This window comes from Diachasma alloeum, unplaced genomic scaffold, assembly GCF_001412515.2.
Source record: "Diachasma alloeum isolate Michigan unplaced genomic scaffold, Dall2.0 Dall_scaffold_00186, whole genome shotgun sequence".
Classification (NCBI taxonomy): Eukaryota; Metazoa; Arthropoda; class Insecta; order Hymenoptera; family Braconidae; genus Diachasma; species Diachasma alloeum.
In genome coordinates this window covers 1,781,548-1,799,368 of record NW_021680352.1, presented here as the reverse complement: position 1 = coordinate 1,799,368, position 17,821 = coordinate 1,781,548, and the positions used below count along the sequence as shown (strand labels likewise).

Here is a 17,821-nt window from a genome sequence, read left to right as displayed (position 1 = left end):
TTACTACACAATTAATAGTCATTTCGATGATTTTACCTCTATTTTCCCGAAACTACTGAGAACGAACGCCAAGACCGGCCGCTATCTTGGAGTTGCGCCGTGTGCTGACGGTTCTACCGCATTTTACGCGATTTACTGTTCGTAATGCAGCAAAACGAAGACTAATTCCATAACAGAATGATTGTAGACCACGATGATCGATGAATTACCCCATTATTAATCAATATTTCGTTAATTTTACCCAAAAAACCGCGGAACGAGCGCCAAATGCGGCATTCAGTGCCGGAGGCCGGCCGCCATCTTGCGCATGCGCAGTGACGACCCGAGAATTTTAATTTCTCATGTGATATTCTAACTTCGTCTACAAGAGTACAAGTTTCATTGACGAACTGGCTCTATCGATCAATAATAAATACATAAATAATTGAATAAATAAATAATAAATGCAATTGAGTGAATGAGAAATTCAGAGGTAAATAAATAAATAAATAAATAAAATAAAATATAAAATAGAATAGCCCCCGGTGAAAATTTCCAGATAGCTTTCATCGGAATCAAAACAAACCGGTGACAACGTCGACCTCATCCCCTCGGAAGTGATCAAAAATAATTGATTGGAGTGTTCGAAAGCCTTTGGAAATGAATCTCAAGGAGCCATCTCGTAAAAAGCGCGTCCGCCAGCAGCCCCAGCGCCCATTTCCGATCCCCCTCAACAAAAATGACGAGTGGGTTATGTACACAGCCCACCTGAGTGCCTCAGGAACTTGCATCGCTCATCCCGAGGAGATGGCAGCTGTCTACTGCATGGTAATTTATAGTTCTGCTATGTAATGTAATGTATTACCTTCATTAATTAATTTATTAATCGTTTTTACTTACTGATTTATTCATTTATTTCTCTATTTTATTCATGAATGATCAACTCGTGTTGTGGATTAAAATTCCCATCAGCATGGAGAAGAAGTTCGCAATAGCTTCGACGAAACGAAATAATTAAATTTGTTTATCTGTTTAAAAAAAAATTTTCTCCTTTTTTATCGTTTTTCAATTTTTATTAGTTGATTTCTGAATAATCCAATCGAGTTGGTGAATTAAAATTTCCATCAACCCTGTAAACAGTAAGATATGCAGAGAAATCGTGTAAAATATGAAAAATATAAACCACTTCAAGTCGATTTAGACTATTGGTCACTTTTTAATGAATATCTCGGAACCTAAGAGAGATAGCAAATTTTTTATAATAACCTTTTTTGTAGCTCTCAATTCGTTCTGCAAAAAAGGTAATAATGAAAATTTCGCTATTTCTCTTAGATTCGGAGATATTCCTCGAAAACTCATTTTACCGCTTCACCACTAGATTGAAGAGGAATGAAAAAATTTTTGAGAGCTTGTAATTAGTAAAAATAATTGATTAATGTCTAGGGGTCGTTCGGCAAGGGCTCGTTGTCCCGAGGGTTCCCCTCCTTCGGGAAACGTCGATTCGGAGCTCCACCACAGGTCAAGGAGCGCCAGTGGAAGAGGAGGAAACGCTGGCTGGAGGACGTCCGAAAGTTGGAGGCAGAGCCTTTTCTATTTTCAGCAGAGGCTTCCAACAAGGTTGACGATGATGACGAGAGCATGAAACCCTCTTCCGTGGCTTCTGAGCCTCCAGAAGGTGTTACAGATCCCGAGGGCAGTGGAAATGCAACCGAAAGTGCTGAGAAAGCATCAGAAGTCATTGAAGACGAAGAAAAACCCTCGAAGGACGAGGAAAATTCAGCAGAAGGTGATTTAGCCCCTGAGACCAGTGGGGGTTCATCAAAAAGTATTGACGAAGTCCCAGAGATCACCAAAAACGATGAAAAAGAGGAAGAAACCTCGAAAACTGAAGAGGACTCGCCAGGATTCGGTGGCAAATGTGAAAAGAAAACATCTGAAAGTTTAGAAAAATCAAAAATCATCACAAATTCGTCGATAATCGATGAAAAAACTGAGGAGAACAAAACTTTGATGACAACAGATGATGAAGTAGCAGCTCCAGACCCAGAAACCCCAGAAAATTCCCATCTAGACCCGAAAAATCCCCCAGAATCCCCGAAAAAAGACCAAGAAAATGGCTCTGGGGCACTGGAACCAGCAGAAGACCCAGCACCAGTTGAAATTTCCCCCAAAACTGATGAAAAAAATCCTGAAAATGAGTCTTCAGTCCCAAAAACTGATGACCAACCCCCTCCAGAGTCCGAAGATCCAGAGAATTCGTTAAAGTCCAATCGAAAACTCGAGGAGAATCAGGCAGAAGCCCCGGATAATCGATCCCCAGTCGTCAGATCCCTCGAAACTGATGGGGAACTACCAGCAGAAGCCTCTCCAGCCCCAAAAACTTCTGAGAGGCCCTCGGAAAAAATTCCCCAAGCCCGGAAGAACCAGAGGGAAATCGACGAAGTCGTCCTGGACTCCACAGAAGACGAGGAAGTCCTCGAAATAATCGATCCCAGCAAGTCGATGGAGACTGAGTCCCAGGGGGACGACATCTGCGTGTTGAACGACGAGATGGAGGGCTCTCTGAAGCCGGACAATTTCCAGGACTTCATGCAGCTCCCTCAGGAGAAAACTAAGGTGAACCCCAACGAGATGCTGGTGCTGCCGGACAGTGACTCGGACACTGAGAGCTATCTCAAGACCATTGACCCCAGGCTCGAGACCGAGGGCTTCCCTGTGGCAGAGACCCTGCAGCTGACCTTCGAGGAGACGTTCTTCCTGATGTATGGACTGGGCTGTCTTCAGGTTGTCAATTACGAAGGACAGTTCTTCAGTATTATCGAGGCCTGGAGGCACTTCAATGAACAGGATGAGGGGTTCTTCAGCAGATATGTCGTTTATCATTACTTCAGGAGCAAGGGCTGGGTCGTCAAGCCGGGACTCAAGTGCTCTGGGGATTTCGGTGAGGCTAAATCGCTTTTTAATCACAGAATTGTCGAAGAATTTAGGTGTTTTGAAGGGCTTTTTTGATTGTTTCGGGCAGTTTATTTGAGGGATTCAATACGAAGGGGAAGAGAAGTTAAAGAAGTAGAGAATTGCATTTTTTTGTCAATGAGGGGAGTTGTTGGTAATAAATTAGCAATTGGGTTCTGAATGGGTTCTCTTTTTTAAATTCTTATTTCAGTATTCTCTTCTTCTATTTTTTTATATCAATTTTTTCATGTCCATCATATTCTGATAGAATCAAGGGGCTATTGTTATCAATTTTTTGAGCCACGACTAATTCCATTTTGATGACAATTTTTTGAGTGATCGTTGAAAAATCGATTTTTGGAAAAATATCAATTTTTTCAAATCGGTATGAAAAATTGAATTTTAATTGGTGTCAATGAATACAGCTTATTAAAGTCTATGTTCATGAAACAATTCATGACATTCAATTGATCTCTTAAGTAAATTTCTAAAAAAATGAAGAAGTGCATAAAAAATAATTAACATAATTAATTTCTCTTTTGAGTTCATTTTCTGTCCTTTGAGACTTGTTTTCTATATTTTTTTTAAATTTTTCAGTGCTGTATAAGAAGGGACCGCAGTTCTACCACGCTTCTTACATCGTTTTTATTGAAGTTGTGGATGCTGATAGTCTCCTGAGGGACGACAGCAAAATGAAAAGGGATTCCTCTTGGTTGAATATTCATTGTTTGAATAGATTGGCACAAAGTGTTGCCAAGGTATAAAAAGGACTGCATTATTTTCGAAATATCTCAGGAATGAGTTGATTTAAGAAAATTTATCAGAAGATCTTTTTCCTCGAGCAGAAAATTCCTCACAAAAATTGTTTTCTCACATTTTGTCGTAGAATCATCCATTATTCAGATATTTTAACAAATAACAAAGCTTCCATTTTTCAATATCTCATAGCAATCATTCTCGCACTTGATAATTTGCCAATTATCTCAGCAACAAAGCATTTTACGAGAAAACATCATAGAACATTTTTTGCAGAGAATTTCATGAGCCACAAAAATGTCTCTTAACATTTTTTTCTAAATCGGCTCGTTTCCAAGATATTCAAAGAACAATGCAAAGAAAAATTTCACACTTGTAAAATCCATTCCAATTTGTTTATTCCTGCAGGAATTATTAATCGTTCAAGTGCTCTGGCCCTCGACAGTCCCCAGGAGCAGCAGTCCAGTCCCCCTGGAGGCACTGTCAGAGTTTACAGTACGTGAATTACTAATAAGAAGATGGAATCCCAATGAAACGTGTGAGCCAATTCCCCTGGATGACGATGAGGACGAGGACTCCGAGGACGACGATTCATCTTAACTCCAGCATCATCTCCACATTTTTCAATATTAATTAACATTTCCAAAATAACTTCACTGTATTTTTTATCTCACTCACTGCGAGATAGTTATGTACATAAACTAAGTAAATCTAAAGATTTCGACTTGTGATTTAAATTAGGTGTGAAGAGTCGTGATTGTTCAGGATGAAATTAGAAAATAGCAGAGTGCTTTCGTTTTTGCTTGGCACCCACTCCAGTCCTTCTGTACTGGCTCCTCTCGTTTAGGTACTCTTCGGTGCACTGTGCCACGAATTCTTTATCGTGGAACCACTTCCCAGCGCAATCCCAGAGGCGTTTGTTGGTGTCGCGGCAGTCCAGCCAGATCAGTAAGCCAGACTCCTTGCCACATTCAGTGAAAGCTGGAGAGGAAAACAATTTTTAGTTGATGTTGAGGATTAATGACATGAACGAGATGACTTTCATCTCAGTTTAAAGGAAATGAATAGAGGGGAGCAGGGATCGCCATATCCGTAAATTATAATTGGATCATGCTTCAAATGAATTCAATTATAGCTTAAAATGTTTGTTTTAATGCCATTAAGTCCAAGTTAAAAGATGATTACGATAGCTATATTGGTTGATTTGATTTTTATGATGATCGTTGAAAATTTCGAATTTTTCATGAATTTCCCTGGGAATGAGCTTTCTGATGGTTTCTTCAAATGTGATGTTTCAAATTCATTCGCGTATGTGTAAATAAAATTTTTCTATCAACATTTTATCGAAGGGCTGAGGGGAGAGATAGAACCGTAAAAAAGACAATCGGTTGTACAGAAGAAAGGGATAATAAGAATAACGATGATGATAACATTCAACCAAGTTGAAAATCTGACAAAATTTGTTGAAAAGAAATCTCGTTCAATCTAATAAAATGGAATAAACAATAAATTACACATGACAGAAGGAAATGACGTGCAAAATTGCCATTCGGAGCACATTGCTAATTTATTATCAAAAATAACTGTAGGCGTGGGTGGGGTAAAACGGACACTTTAGAATTTTTTAAAATTATTCATAACTCCGAAACAAATTGATCAATTGAGCTCAATTTAGGCTCATCACAAAGGGAAAGAATTGTTCTTTGTATTGAGAAGAAAATGATTAAATTTTATCAACATTTCAACCTCTGATTAACAATTTTAAAAAAAGTCAGAAGTGTCCTTTTACCCAAACCTCCCCTACTGTATGCAATTCAAGAGCAATCTCTTGTTTTTTATTTCATCGATATCTCAGAGAAGACCAGGTCCAAGAGAATTCATCAAAGAATACTTTTTGTAGCGAATCAAATTCTCCACAAAAAATGTCTCTTAACACTTCCTCCCAAACCCCCTCCTTCCAGAAATAATTAACCCTGACAATTAATCAAGTGTTCCCATGTTATTTACCTTTGACTTCCTCTGTGCATTTCTCAGTTCTCGCTTTGTCGCGTACTTTCTGTGGAATCAGCACTTGCTTCTCCAACTTCCGAAGACTCCTGTCGTCTGGATCGCCTAAAACCAAAAAAATAAAATCGTCCTTCCCCTTGACACTGTCACCAACAAATAAACCCTTCTCCAGGATTTTCTCACTCTAACCTATATCGAGTCTTCATTCGGGGCCACGAATTTTGATATTTATTGAGAAACAACTGGAGTGTGGGAGGATGAATTAATGAGTTACCTAGCCCGTGGGGTCCAGCAGTGAATTTGGGAGACAAAACACCCCTGACCGATTTTCCCTGTTTTTCCGCAGTTTCGTTTTTTTTCTCTGCCTCCGCCATTGCTCCAAAGTGGCAAACACTCGCGTGAAGCAACTGTACAACTGCTCATGAGACTGCAGATTTGAGGTTGTCAGTCCTTTGAATCGAACACCCGCTTCCCCAGTTTGTTTCCATTAATTAACGAGTGAAAAACAGTAATTACTGTCTTCTGATCGTCGCAGCGAGGTGAGTGAAGGATTCTCCCCTCGAAAAATTAATAAACCCCAATTTCTGGGGACTGAGAATGGGGTTGAAAGAGGGAAGAACTGTCAGTGCAGTAGATAACCTCGAAAATATTTCAGGAGCATTTTTCAGAGTTGAATTTAACGCTGAAAAAAGATTTTTCATGATTTTTTGGGGCTCGGAGGGCTTTGCATTTTTATTTTCAATTTTTTTAGGTTTATTTTGGGAGATGGACAGACTATTACGGTTAGGAGGGGGCATGACGGGCCTCAACCAGGGGCCACCACCCTCTGATGCCCCGGTTGTTGACACTGCTGAACAGGTGAGTTATTTTAATTAGAGGGGTTAATTCTGTAGCGAAGTGGTAAAGCGGTTCAAGTCGACTCATCTTCAAGTTGAGTTTTTAAGGAATATTTCCGAATCTAAGGGAGATGGTGAAATTTTCGTAATGACATTTGTTGTAGCTCTCAATCGGATCTACAAAAAAGTTTATAACAAAAATTTTGTCATCTCCCTTAGATTCCAAGATATTTATTGAAAACTGGTCAATAGTCAAAATTGACTTATACCTTTTTACCACTTTGCTACTGAATTGTTTGGGAGGTGATTTCAGTATTCAGAAATATGTAGGGGAGCCTGGGGTAAAATGGACACTTGACTTTTTTAAAAATATTCATAACTCAGAAAGGGATTTATCAATTGGGCGCAGTCTAAGCTCATCACGAAGGGAATCATTATTTTTCGATTGGAAAATAAAACTATTCCATTTCATGAACAATGCAACACGTCATGAATATTTCAAATAAAATCAAAAGTGTTCATTTTCGTCTACCCTCCCCTATTTTTTATTGGGGTGGTTAATCAATCAGTGGATTGTCTCAATAAAGAGAAGGTTGAGAGCACGATATGAAGAAGTTTTTAGTGGAAATATTGTGAGCTATAACAAGATTTCTTGATTTTTCGTTATAGATCCACTCGTTTATTAGATAATTTCATAATTAATAAGTATCTATTTTTTTAATTGGGTTGTTTAGTCAATTAGTTCGTCGATTATCTCAACAAGGAGAAGGGTTGAAGCTCAATATGAAGACATTTTTATTCGATATTTTGTGAGCCACAAAAGATTTCTTGATTTTTTGCTGTAGATCCACTCGTTTATTAGATAATTTCATAATTAATAAGTATCTATTTTTTTAATTGGGTTGTTTAGTCAATTAGTTCGTCGATTATCTCAACAAGGAGAAGGGTTGAAGCTCAATATGAAGACATTTTTATTCGATATTTTGTGAGCCACAAAAGATTTCTTGATTTTTTGCTGTAGATCCACTCGTTTATTAGATAATTTCATAATTAATAAGTATTTATTTCTTTAATTGGGTTGTTTAGTCAATTAGTCGGTTATCTCCTCGTTTTTCAAATTGTTGCAGAACTAAAAGTTTGTCTCCTTCTTTTTCTATTTTGATTTACTGAAGAAAATTAAATAATATATTAATTATTTTGAACTTTTAGGTGTACATTTCCTCCCTGGCATTGTTGAAAATGCTGAAGCACGGTAGAGCTGGCGTCCCCATGGAAGTCATGGGGCTCATGCTGGGGGAATTCGTCGATGATTACACTGTCAGGGTCATCGATGTCTTCGCAATGCCCCAGACGGGAACTGTAAGTCAAAAAATTCGTTTCGTGAATTTTTTATAATCATCCACTCTAGAAGAAAATTGAAATGACTACTAATTTTTAGATGTGTGACATTTTTTTGGGGAACAAATCATTAAATTTTAGATTTCGCAGAGAATTCAATGAAATTTCAAATTTCCGAACAGCAGGAATTTTCAGTCAACACATCAATTTCCAGAATAGATTTCCATGAATTTTCCTGATTTATATTAATTTTCATGGGATAATTCAAATAAAATTTAGACTTTCCATCGATTTTTCTATGAAATCTTGAATTTTCTGTGATAAAATTGCTTGAAATTTCCTCCAAAAAAATTTTCACAAATTATGAAATTATGAAAATCCAGTGTAACGATTTTTGAAGCCTCTATTTCGCTTATTAAGTAATGTAATATGTCTATGTATATTTTTTTATGTACTGTAATCTTTTGTTTACAGTAACTGTTAAAAAAAGTGAAATTAATTTCTTACTGTAATAAGAAAATATGTAATTCTGTAAAAAAATATAGTACATAATACATCCCTAAAAACCGAATGCAAGAAGCAAAAGAGAAACAAAGAAGATGAAGAGGATTATGACGATTCCGAATAAATAATTCAACAATTAAATTTTCATTCTGAAAAACTTTGTTGACTTCATTAATTTTTCCTGCATTATTATTGCGATAAAAATTAATGAAAGTGACAAACGGTGAGATTTTCCTTCTGGCACCCAGGGAGAACAACAATACGGGCCCTGTTCTAGTTGACTGAAAAATAAGAATTATCAAAAATCCTCAGGTGTTAAAGTGATAAATTTTCGTTCTTGTTGAACCAAGAAAAAAATTGACAAAATTATGAACGAAGTTGTCTACTTATTTATTCAATTAATGAATTATGCTCTCTCTTGTCATGTAGGGTGTGAGTGTAGAAGCGGTGGATCCAGTGTTCCAAGCAAAAATGTTGGACATGTTGAAGCAGACAGGGAGGCCAGAAATGGTGGTGGGATGGTACCACTCGCATCCAGGATTCGGTTGCTGGTTGTCTGGCGTTGATATCAACACTCAGCAGTCCTTCGAGGCGCTCAGTGAGCGTGCAGTAGCTGTTGTCATAGATCCCATTCAGTCGGTGAAAGGAAAGGTCGTCATCGATGCATTTAGGTTAATAAACCCCAACATGATGGTGAGAATCAACAAAATCCTGTTTAATTCTGCATTCTCATTTTTTAAATTTCTCCTTTACTCATCCTGGAGATGTTTTCCTTCAGGTCCTCGGCCAGGAGCCTCGCCAGACGACCTCCAATCTGGGACACCTCCAGAAGCCCTCGGTTCAGGCCCTCATTCATGGACTCAATCGTCATTACTACAGCATCAGTATCAATTATCGTAAGAACGAACTCGAGCAGAAGATGCTGTTGAATCTTCATAAAAAGACTTGGATGGATGGACTTACCCTTGCTGAGTACTCTGAGCACAGTAGGTTGAATGAGAACACTGTGGCTGAGATGCTGGAGCTTGCTAAGAATTATAACAAGGTAATTAGCCACAGAAATCATAATCAATTCAACGTTATCATCTGTTTTTTTCAAATATCTCGGAATCCATGCGGGGTGGACCAATTTTCGTCTCCACCTTTTTTGTAGCACTCGTTCTCCTCTACAAAAAAGGTCTGAACAAAAATTTCTCTATCTCCCTTCGTTCTCGAGATAATTACCAAAAACTGATGTCTAAATTCATTTTTTGAAGAACAATTATTCTTGATGGTTTTATAATTTTATTTTGTCATTATAAATCATTGGAAAAATTCAAAAAAAATTATTCCGATTCATTTTTTATGAGAAAAATTACTTCTGATGTCTTCAACATTTTTTTCCCTCATAAAAAAATGATAAAAAAAATTAATGGAGAAAAATATCTGCAGAATGATTTCTAATATTTAGAAATGATATTTTAATTGTCTTTAATTCCTTCAGGCACTGGAAGACGAAGAGAAAATGACACCTGAGCAGCTGGCAATAAAGAACGTGGGTAAACAAGACCCAAAGCGTCACCTGGAGGAAAAAGTAGATATGCTCATGTCCACAAATATCGTGCAATGCCTGGGAGCAATGCTCGACACTGTTGTCTTCAAATAACCAATTGTACATGTATGAAATTTTCACACGAGTGTTTTACGAAATACAAGTACTTTTTAAGAAATGAAGCTACGATATTTTTGCTCGTGCCTTCATGAAACTTATCATTTTTCTACGTTTACTGAATTATTTCTCTCGATAATCATGAATTTGTGAATAAAACTCGTACATCCCTGCGGATATTTTCTTTTTATTCAAAATAATTGCCTCACAGGATACATTCTCTCTCAATTTTACTCTGCAATGAAATAAATCTGTTATTTAATGAATATAAAAAAAAATCATTTTCAGGAAGAAACAATGAGGCAAGATGGCTGAATTGTTGGTACGAAATTATTTTCGTACGTCATTCAATGGAAAATTATCGAATGCCAAGACATCAGTCATCTTTATGTACATCATTCACTCGTATTCCTGAGCTTCTGAGCTTTCGCACAATTTTTCATCCCTATTTTATCGCACGTCTTGGTCCTATCGTTAAAAATGAAGGATTGAAGGAGGGTAAGATGATAACAGGACTGGATTACCAGGATTCTTCTCCCTCATTGTTTCTCTTCATTCCCTTTCTCTACGTTTACTGAATTATTTCTCTCGATCATCACTAATTTGTGAATAAAACTCGTACATCCCTGCGGATATTTTCTTTTTATTCAAAATAATTGCCTCACAGGATACATTCTCTCTCAATTTTACTCTGCAATGAAATAAATCTGTTATTTAATGAATATAAAAAAAAATCATTTTCAGGAAGAAACAATGAGGCAAGATGGCTGAATTGTTGGTACGAAATTATTTTCGTACGTCATTCAATGGAAAATTATCGAATGCCAAGACATCAGTCATCTTTATGTACATCATTCATCGTATTCCTGAGCTTCTGAGCTTTCGCACAATTTTTCATCCCTATTTTATCGCACGTCTTGGTCCTATCGTTAAAAATGAAGGATTGAAGGAGGGAAGGATGATTACAGGACTGGATTATGAGGACTCCGCCCCCTCTTTGCTCTTCTTCTTCTTCTTTTTCTTCTCCTTTTTGGGTGTCTCAGACTCTTCAGCTTCAGTTGGAAGTGTCACATCAGCCTCCTCTTCTCTCTCCTTCTTCTCCTTCTTCTTCTTCTTCTCTTTCTTCTCCTTCTTCTTCTCCTTTGGAGATGTCACATCAACGTCCATCTCCTCGGACACCTTTTTAGGAGAGGCTGGAGCACTGGGGGTGGCTGGGGCCTCTGACTCCTCGTGCGTTCGCTTCTTGCCAGCAATTCCATTTTCTTCTCTCTGAAATTTAATGAAAAACAAGTGGAAAATTACTTAAGAATTTTGAAAATAAAAGATCAAATGTAAATTCATCTGATGATCTGTATTCTTTGTTTTTCTAATTTGTTGAGCATCTTGGTAATGAAATTTTGGACAGAATTTTCTTCTGCCGTGCATCATTTATCGTTTGATACTATTTTCGTCAATTGAAAGGAATTATAAGGAAATTTATGGAGAAGGGGATTAAATTTTTTAGGCTTTGAGGGTCTCACCTTGACTTCTGTGTAATCCTGATAATTCGTCAACCAGTCGGAGGGTGTGTTCTCATTGGGTTTACCGTGTTTATCAAGTTTACCACCGAGAATCATCTTCTTCTTCTCGGATGCCTTTGGACCGAGACCCCATTTCCTGGGGTACGAATCTCTCTCCATTATAACTCGCTTTATTTTAGCACAGACTCCGTGGTCACATGCAGCCATTGTTGGTGATGTCATCATGGCAATTGCTGTGAATTAATCAAGAATGTATTAATTAAATTATAATAACATTTAAGAACGTAAAGCAATTGTTAAGAGTTTTGAAGAACTGTTAATTGTCGAAATATTTCAAAAACTATCGCTTTTAGAGAAAAATGTCATAAGATCTTTTTTATAGAGAATCTTTTGAGCTACAAAAAAGGTCTTTTGATATTTTCCTCTAAATTCGATCATTTTCGAGATAGTTGCAAAATCATTCAACCTCATTTGTGAAAATACAAAAAATATTACCCAGAGCAACAGCTTCTCCTTTGGTCGTCACAATAACGATCTCTTTATTCAGTTCAATTCCATCATCATACATTAGTACTCCTGGCAACATGATTTTGGCTCCATAACAGATAGCATTCACCTGAAAAAAAAATTAAAAGGGATTGAGAACAAAATTAAATCAGCAGCAATGGATGGATGGAATTGAATTTATTTTTTTAAATGCAGGTATTGTTGAGCCCTATCAATCGCCATTAATTGAAATTTAATTCATCGATTAGTTTATTTAATTTTCGAATTTTTTCGAAAATCGGTTGTCCCACGATAACTAAAAAAATGTTCTGAACTGACTGAATGATGGCTTAAAAAAATTGTTCGGATGTCCTTTTGACCGAGTTCGAAGATGAAGGCGACAGCAATAATCGTTATTTTTATTAATTTGAAAATTTGCAAAAATTTTGTATTTTTTGAAACTCAGAATTCCGGGGATATCTTTGAATATCATGGTTCAAATGAATTCAATCATAGCTTAAAATGTTTGTTTTAATGCCATTAAGTCCAAGTTAAAAGATGATTGCGATAGCTAATTGGTTGATTTGATTTTTATGATGATTGTTGAAAATTTCGAATTTTTCATGAATTTCCTTGAGAGTGAGCTTTCTGATGGTTTCTTCAAATGTGATGTTTCAAATTCATTCACGTATGCGTAAATAAAATTTTTCTATCAACATTTTATCGAAGGGCTGAGGGGAGAGATAGCACCGTAAAAAAAACAATCGGTTGTACAGAAGAAAGCGATAATAAGAATAACGATGATGATAACATTCAACCAAGTTGAAAATCTGACAAAATTAGTTGAAAAGAAATCTCATTCAATCTAATAAAATGAAATAAATAATGAATTATACATGACAGAAGGAAGTGACGTGCAAAATAGCTAATTTATTAGCAAAAATAACTGTCCTGTATGGAATACTCACAGCACTGTCCTTAACGATAATTCGTTTGTGATTGACCAGCAGTGCCTCCAGAGGCTTGATAACTCTCCTCAAGTACGACTCATCCCCATGATTGTCGTAAAGCCACTGGGCGTCCAGTACATCGTGCATCGTCACCATGTTGTCCTCCTCATCCTGCACCCCAGATCTGTTTCTCCTCAGCTCTTGCATTTGGCATCCGGTCCCGAGGAACAGACCTAAGTGAACGCATATCGTCCTCACGTAGGAGCCAGCCTCACATTTAACTTTAAATATTCCCATGTTACGTTCATTGTCGTAATCAAGGAACCAGCTGTCGTAAACCGTCCTCACACGCAATTGTCGCTTAACGGCGGATATCAGCGGAGGCCTTTGAAACAGCGCACCGCGTAATCTCTCCAGCGCTTGATTTATCTGAATTTATTTCAATGGTTTTCAGATTATTTTTGCAGCGGCAGAGGGGTTAATAAAATTATGTGCCATTTTTGGGAGGGTGAAGGGACATTTTCGTGAGAGAATTAATTCTCGGGAAACAATTTTTATTGACTGATTAATTTTTAAATTAACAAAATTTGAGAATTTTTTGGATTTGAAGGAAAATGATGAGAGGAAAACATGAGGAAAGACTTTAACAAAAATCTTCCCTGATGTTTCCTCTGCACCTCGTAATTAATAAGGAGATAATTAAACATTTAGCGGAGAATGAAATTTTGTCAACGGAATTTCTTTTTTTAAATTTATTATTGTCCTTTTTTAAAATTAAAGATCTTGTTAATGAATAGATTTAAGAGGAAAATGTCAGAAGGTTTTTTTTAACAGAATCTAATAATGCTCTAAAAATACATGTTGATATTTTTAAAGAGATAATTTACAAATAAATAAACGAATTTTTGTTATAAAAATTCATTTTTGATCATTGAATTAGTAGATTAAGAGTGAACTCGTTAATTTCAACAAATATTTTCAAAGAGAAATGAATTCTTTGCGACGAATGTCGAAATCTATCTCCAAAAGCTCTAATTGACGAAATAATTTACAAATTAATAATAAATATTTACAACAAATAAAAATTAATTTATTTTATAATAAATAAAAACTAATTGTTGATAATTATTTGAACACATCTCGTTAGAAAATGTCAAGAGATATTTGAAAAATAAAGAACCCTAGAGTTTTTTTAAATATCTGCATTGGAAATAAGAGTATTCATATTTTGAATTTAAAAAAATGTGGGTTTTACCTTCCTGGTGTCTTCAACAGCCTGATGCAGCTTGAAAACAGCGATATACTCCTTCCCCGCAGCCTGCTGGGACTTTGCCAGTCTCGTAGTTTTGTCGATGCACACGATGAGGCAGCCAGACACCTTGGGATCGAGAGTGCCAGAGTGTCCAGTCTTCTCGACTCTCAGAATTCTCTTGATCCAGGCCACCACCTCGTGGGAGGATGGGTTCGAGGGTTTGTCCAGGTTGATGCAGCCACTCTTCACGTAGTCTGCGATTGGTCTGTGGAGAGGGGTTGAACCACTCGTCAAGGGGGTGAAGTGCTTGGTCCTGGTGAGGAGTTTGTCAAAATTCTATGAAGAAAAAAGAATTTTTTTCAAGTGAAACTTTAAAAAAAAAGAGTGTGTTATTTAATCCTTTCTGAATATGTTAAGAGCACTTCTAGTTATATTTTCAAATAAGAAATTAATTCATTGGGAAAATTTAAAAAGGAAAGGCCAATCCTCGCATTTAATGGAGATTAAATATTATTTTAGTAAAACAAATACTTTGAAAAAATTGATTTGCATTTTTGAAGCATTTTTCATATGCCAATTAATTAAATAAGAATTACCAAGAATTCTTATAACTTTGAAAAGTGTGAGAGCATTTTCAAGGTTTGAAAAAATTATTTTCGAGTTAAACTTTAAAACAAAAGGGAAAATATCATTCAATCATTTCTGAATCTATTAAGAATATTTCTGATGATTTTTTCGAGTAAAAAAAATAGATTTAATGTGAAAATTTAAAGAACAAAGACCCATCCTCGCATTTCATTGAGATTAAATGTTATCTTAGTAGAAAAAATGCTTGAAAAAAATTAATTTCAATTCAAACACTGAAAAAATTACAGGAAAAAAAATTATTTAATCATTACTAAACAAATAACAACATTTCTCACAAAAAAAAAATATTTGAAAAAAATTAATTATCGATTTCTGAACATTTCAGAAGCTTCTTAAACCCGAAAAAAATTATTTCACATTGAAAACATCAAGTCAATCATCAAATTCCTGTCAACAATAACTCCATAATTGAAAAAAATTCTGGAGGCATTTGTGATGAGTTTTAAAAACATTAAAAATATGTTAAAAATATAAAAGAAAAATATTCTCAACAGAAACAATCGAAAAATGGCTTCACAAAGTTATTTAGCAATTTCCAAACAAAGTGCGAGCATTTTTAATGATTATTTTAAGGTAAAGTATGTGATTTTAATCAAAACCTTGAAGAGCAGAGGCCAATCCTTGCATTCAAGCTTGACAATAGCATCAGAGGGCTCCATTCTGCAGTCCATAGCCACCTGTGCCTCCCCCAGGGACTTCTTGCTCTTCTTCTTCTTTGTTTTCTCTGTAAAATCATTGAACAATAATTATTCAATTATAAGTTTTACGAAATCTATAAAACAGCTACAATTTTCAAATCTATAAATCTAATCTTTCACATTTCGTAAAGATATTTTCAGTTTTTAAATTTTTCAACTAAATTGCGTGGAAAAACTGAAAAAATTCATCCCCAGTCAACATTATCTAAATTAAATTTCGCAAAATATTAATATTTTTCAGACATTTCCCTCTTATAAATGAATAATAAAACTTGTTTGCAAAATGGTGGATTATTTTTTATGAGGTGTCAAAAAAATTCTTGATTTTTTCACAACTAATAATGAAAAAAAATTCAGATTTTAATCTTTGATTACAATAGAAATTTTAATTTTCACATAAGACACTGGGTTAAATCCTGATTTTTAAATATTTCTCCTTTGAAAAACCAAACAATAATTAAATTCAGAAAAAAATTGGAATTGCGAATCTAATCGAGTTTTCTGCAATTTTTTGCAGTTTTCAATAATTTTTGAATTTCCCGTAAGGGTAGAGCTACTTTAAGAAGCTCCAAACCCCCTCCATAACCTTAAAAATTGAGTTATCAACAATAATCCCCTCCACTCATTCGGAATCCTCGCTTGACAGATGAATTAGCCCTCCCAATAAACAATCCTCAACACCGAGAGCCTCTAATTGTTGTAGATTAAACAATTGCTGCAATCGGTGTTAACAATGAGCACGTGTTTACAGTGGCGATCAGGCGCGTCAACCACAACACAATAACCCCTCGAATTCCCCCAGCTCACCCCCTGAAATGCCCCGAAAAATCCCGAAAACGACTTAAGAGTTGTAATGCTGAATTATTGGTCAATAATTAGTTATGAAATTACCGATTTCTGCCATTGTTAACACTTTTTTTCACCAAACACACGTGCAGCAATGGCGGTATGCAATCAAAACGGCGGGCCATGGCCGCACTAGCGCCGGTAGTTTCGGATTTTTCCGCCTGCGCAGGGCCACTGCGCATACCGCCAATTCATCCGTCTTTTTGAATTTTGTCTGATGAGTCTTTCGGACAGTTTTCAGTGGTTTGGGCTCTAAATCGCTGAAAAAAGGGGTTCAAATCGTCTACCGGATGTTCAGAGAGAGATCCACTCCCTCAATTTTTTATGGGATTAAGGAAGTCCCTAGAAAAATGCTCCAATAGAAACGGTTTGTTTTTTTGGATATTTCATGTTCAAAAAATTGTTATTTCACCTGCATCAATTTTCAAATCTTGGATTTTACCCGGAGGATCGAATGGTGAGTTTTAATTTAATTAATGCGGGGTTGAAATATTGATAAAATTGAATTACTTTTTTTCAATACAAAGAACAATTCTTTCCCTTTGTGACAAGCCTAACTTGAGTTCAATTAATCAATTTGTTTCTGAGTTGGGAATAATTTTAAAAAAGTATAAAGTGTCCATTTTACCCCACCCTCGCCTCCTCCAGTAGGAGTTATGTTTTTTTGGATATTTCATGTTCAAAACAATTTTTTTTCACCTGCATCAATTTTCAAATCTTGGATTTTTCCCGGGGGAAAGGCGCCATTCGCAAGACCCCACTGCGCAGGCCCAGTACCCATTTTCTTCTACTGCGCATCGCCAGTCGGCTTCCCTCCGACGCCATATTGAATGCTTTGTTAGAACCACAACTTGACGAGTGCCGCCTCGTAGGAGACACTCCAGGGGGCCGATCACCTCCCGACGGACGGTATTACCCGCAGATGGTGCCCCAGCAGGTGCCGAAGTGTTTATTCTGTTAATGCGCGGGATTACAATCGAGTTGTAAACAATTTTAACGGGTTTCTTTGTTCGTTGAGGTTGGGAAAAGGGGGGAAAGTCTTTGTTCTTGTGTCAGTGGTCCTCCTGGAGGACAACAGTGCGGGTTTACCCTGGAGCTTCTATCATACCGGTGATCCAACCTCCAGGAAGTGATGTGAACAACTGTGAACTGGGTTTTTTGGGAAATCGTGGTGTGCTGGGGCGGATTGTTCGAATGGATCGAATGGTGAGTTTTAATTCAATTAATGCAGAGGGGAGGTTGGGGTAAAACGGACACTTTTGAGTTTTTTTAAATTTTAATGAGGCGTTGAAATGTTGACAAAATTGAATTACTTTTTTTTCAATACAAAGAACAATTCTTTCCCTTTGTGACAAGCCTAACTTGAGTTCAATTAATCAATTTGTTTCTGAGTTGGGAATA

The 17,821-nt window shown here is 36.4% G+C and overlaps 4 protein-coding genes across 6 annotated transcripts; 2 read left to right on the top strand and 2 right to left on the bottom strand.

The window, feature by feature from the left end:
• Positions 1-351: 351 nt before the first annotated feature.
• Positions 352-4,563, top strand: LOC107048307 (probable tRNA-splicing endonuclease subunit tsp-2). 3 transcript variants are annotated; one of them, XM_015271429.2, is made up of 5 exons: positions 352-472; positions 539-807; positions 1,423-2,920; positions 3,529-3,689; positions 4,096-4,563. In XM_015271429.2, exons 2-5 carry the CDS (start codon positions 640-642, stop codon positions 4,285-4,287), a joined length of 2,019 nt encoding a protein of 672 aa, XP_015126915.1. In that variant the 5' UTR covers positions 352-472; positions 539-639; the 3' UTR covers positions 4,288-4,563. The 3 variants fall into 3 exon arrangements, with proteins under 3 accessions (XP_015126915.1, XP_015126917.1, XP_015126914.1); XM_015271431.2 differs by having other exon boundaries at positions 519-807; XM_015271428.2 differs by having other exon boundaries at positions 352-807.
• Positions 3,807-6,293, bottom strand: LOC107048310 (COX assembly mitochondrial protein homolog). Its single transcript, XM_015271434.2, has 3 exons — positions 5,969-6,293; positions 5,695-5,799; positions 3,807-4,668 (listed from the first exon to the last, which is right to left on the bottom strand). The coding sequence occupies exons 1-3, from the start codon at positions 6,066-6,068 to the stop codon at positions 4,460-4,462; spliced, it is 414 nt and encodes a 137-aa protein (XP_015126920.1). The 5' UTR covers positions 6,069-6,293; the 3' UTR covers positions 3,807-4,459.
• Positions 6,069-10,197, top strand: LOC107048309 (26S proteasome non-ATPase regulatory subunit 14). The gene is made up of 6 exons (XM_015271433.2): positions 6,069-6,233; positions 6,446-6,552; positions 7,740-7,889; positions 8,802-9,065; positions 9,151-9,417; positions 9,856-10,197. The coding sequence occupies exons 2-6, from the start codon at positions 6,460-6,462 to the stop codon at positions 10,015-10,017; spliced, it is 936 nt and encodes a 311-aa protein (XP_015126919.1). The 5' UTR covers positions 6,069-6,233; positions 6,446-6,459; the 3' UTR covers positions 10,018-10,197.
• On the bottom strand, positions 10,189-16,531 carry LOC107048308 (H/ACA ribonucleoprotein complex subunit 4). Its single transcript, XM_015271432.1, has 7 exons — positions 16,466-16,531; positions 15,476-15,600; positions 14,232-14,564; positions 12,995-13,405; positions 12,036-12,156; positions 11,541-11,773; positions 10,189-11,289 (listed from the first exon to the last, which is right to left on the bottom strand). The coding sequence occupies exons 1-7, from the start codon at positions 16,476-16,478 to the stop codon at positions 10,996-10,998; spliced, it is 1,530 nt and encodes a 509-aa protein (XP_015126918.1). The 5' UTR covers positions 16,479-16,531; the 3' UTR covers positions 10,189-10,995.
• Positions 16,532-17,821: the final 1,290 nt, after the last annotated feature.

Coding starts and splice junctions, on each gene's coding strand:
- LOC107048309 (XM_015271433.2), top strand. CDS start 6,460: ATGGACAGACTATTACGGTTAGGAGGGGGCATGACGGGCCTCAACCAG. Junction 9,066..9,150: donor TAATAAACCCCAACATGATG/GTGAGAATCAAC, acceptor GTTTTCCTTCAG/GTCCTCGGCCAGGAGCCTCG. Junction 9,418..9,855: donor TTGCTAAGAATTATAACAAG/GTAATTAGCCAC, acceptor TAATTCCTTCAG/GCACTGGAAGACGAAGAGAA.
- LOC107048310 (XM_015271434.2), bottom strand. CDS start 6,068: ATGGCGGAGGCAGAGAAAAAAAACGAAACTGCGGAAAAACAGGGAAAA. Junction 5,800..5,968: donor TGCTGGACCCCACGGGCTAG/GTAACTCATTAA, acceptor TTTTGGTTTTAG/GCGATCCAGACGACAGGAGT. Junction 4,669..5,694: donor ATGCACAGAGGAAGTCAAAG/GTAAATAACATG, acceptor TTTCCTCTCCAG/CTTTCACTGAATGTGGCAAG.
- LOC107048307 (XM_015271429.2), top strand. CDS start 640: ATGAATCTCAAGGAGCCATCTCGTAAAAAGCGCGTCCGCCAGCAGCCC. Junction 2,921..3,528: donor CAAGTGCTCTGGGGATTTCG/GTGAGGCTAAAT, acceptor TAAATTTTTCAG/TGCTGTATAAGAAGGGACCG. Junction 3,690..4,095: donor TGGCACAAAGTGTTGCCAAG/GTATAAAAAGGA, acceptor TTATTCCTGCAG/GAATTATTAATCGTTCAAGT.
- LOC107048308 (XM_015271432.1), bottom strand. Junction 13,406..14,231: donor CTGTTGAAGACACCAGGAAG/GTAAAACCCACA, acceptor AAATAAATTCAG/ATAAATCAAGCGCTGGAGAG. Junction 12,157..12,994: donor TTATCGTTAAGGACAGTGCT/GTGAGTATTCCA, acceptor TTTTTTTTTCAG/GTGAATGCTATCTGTTATGG.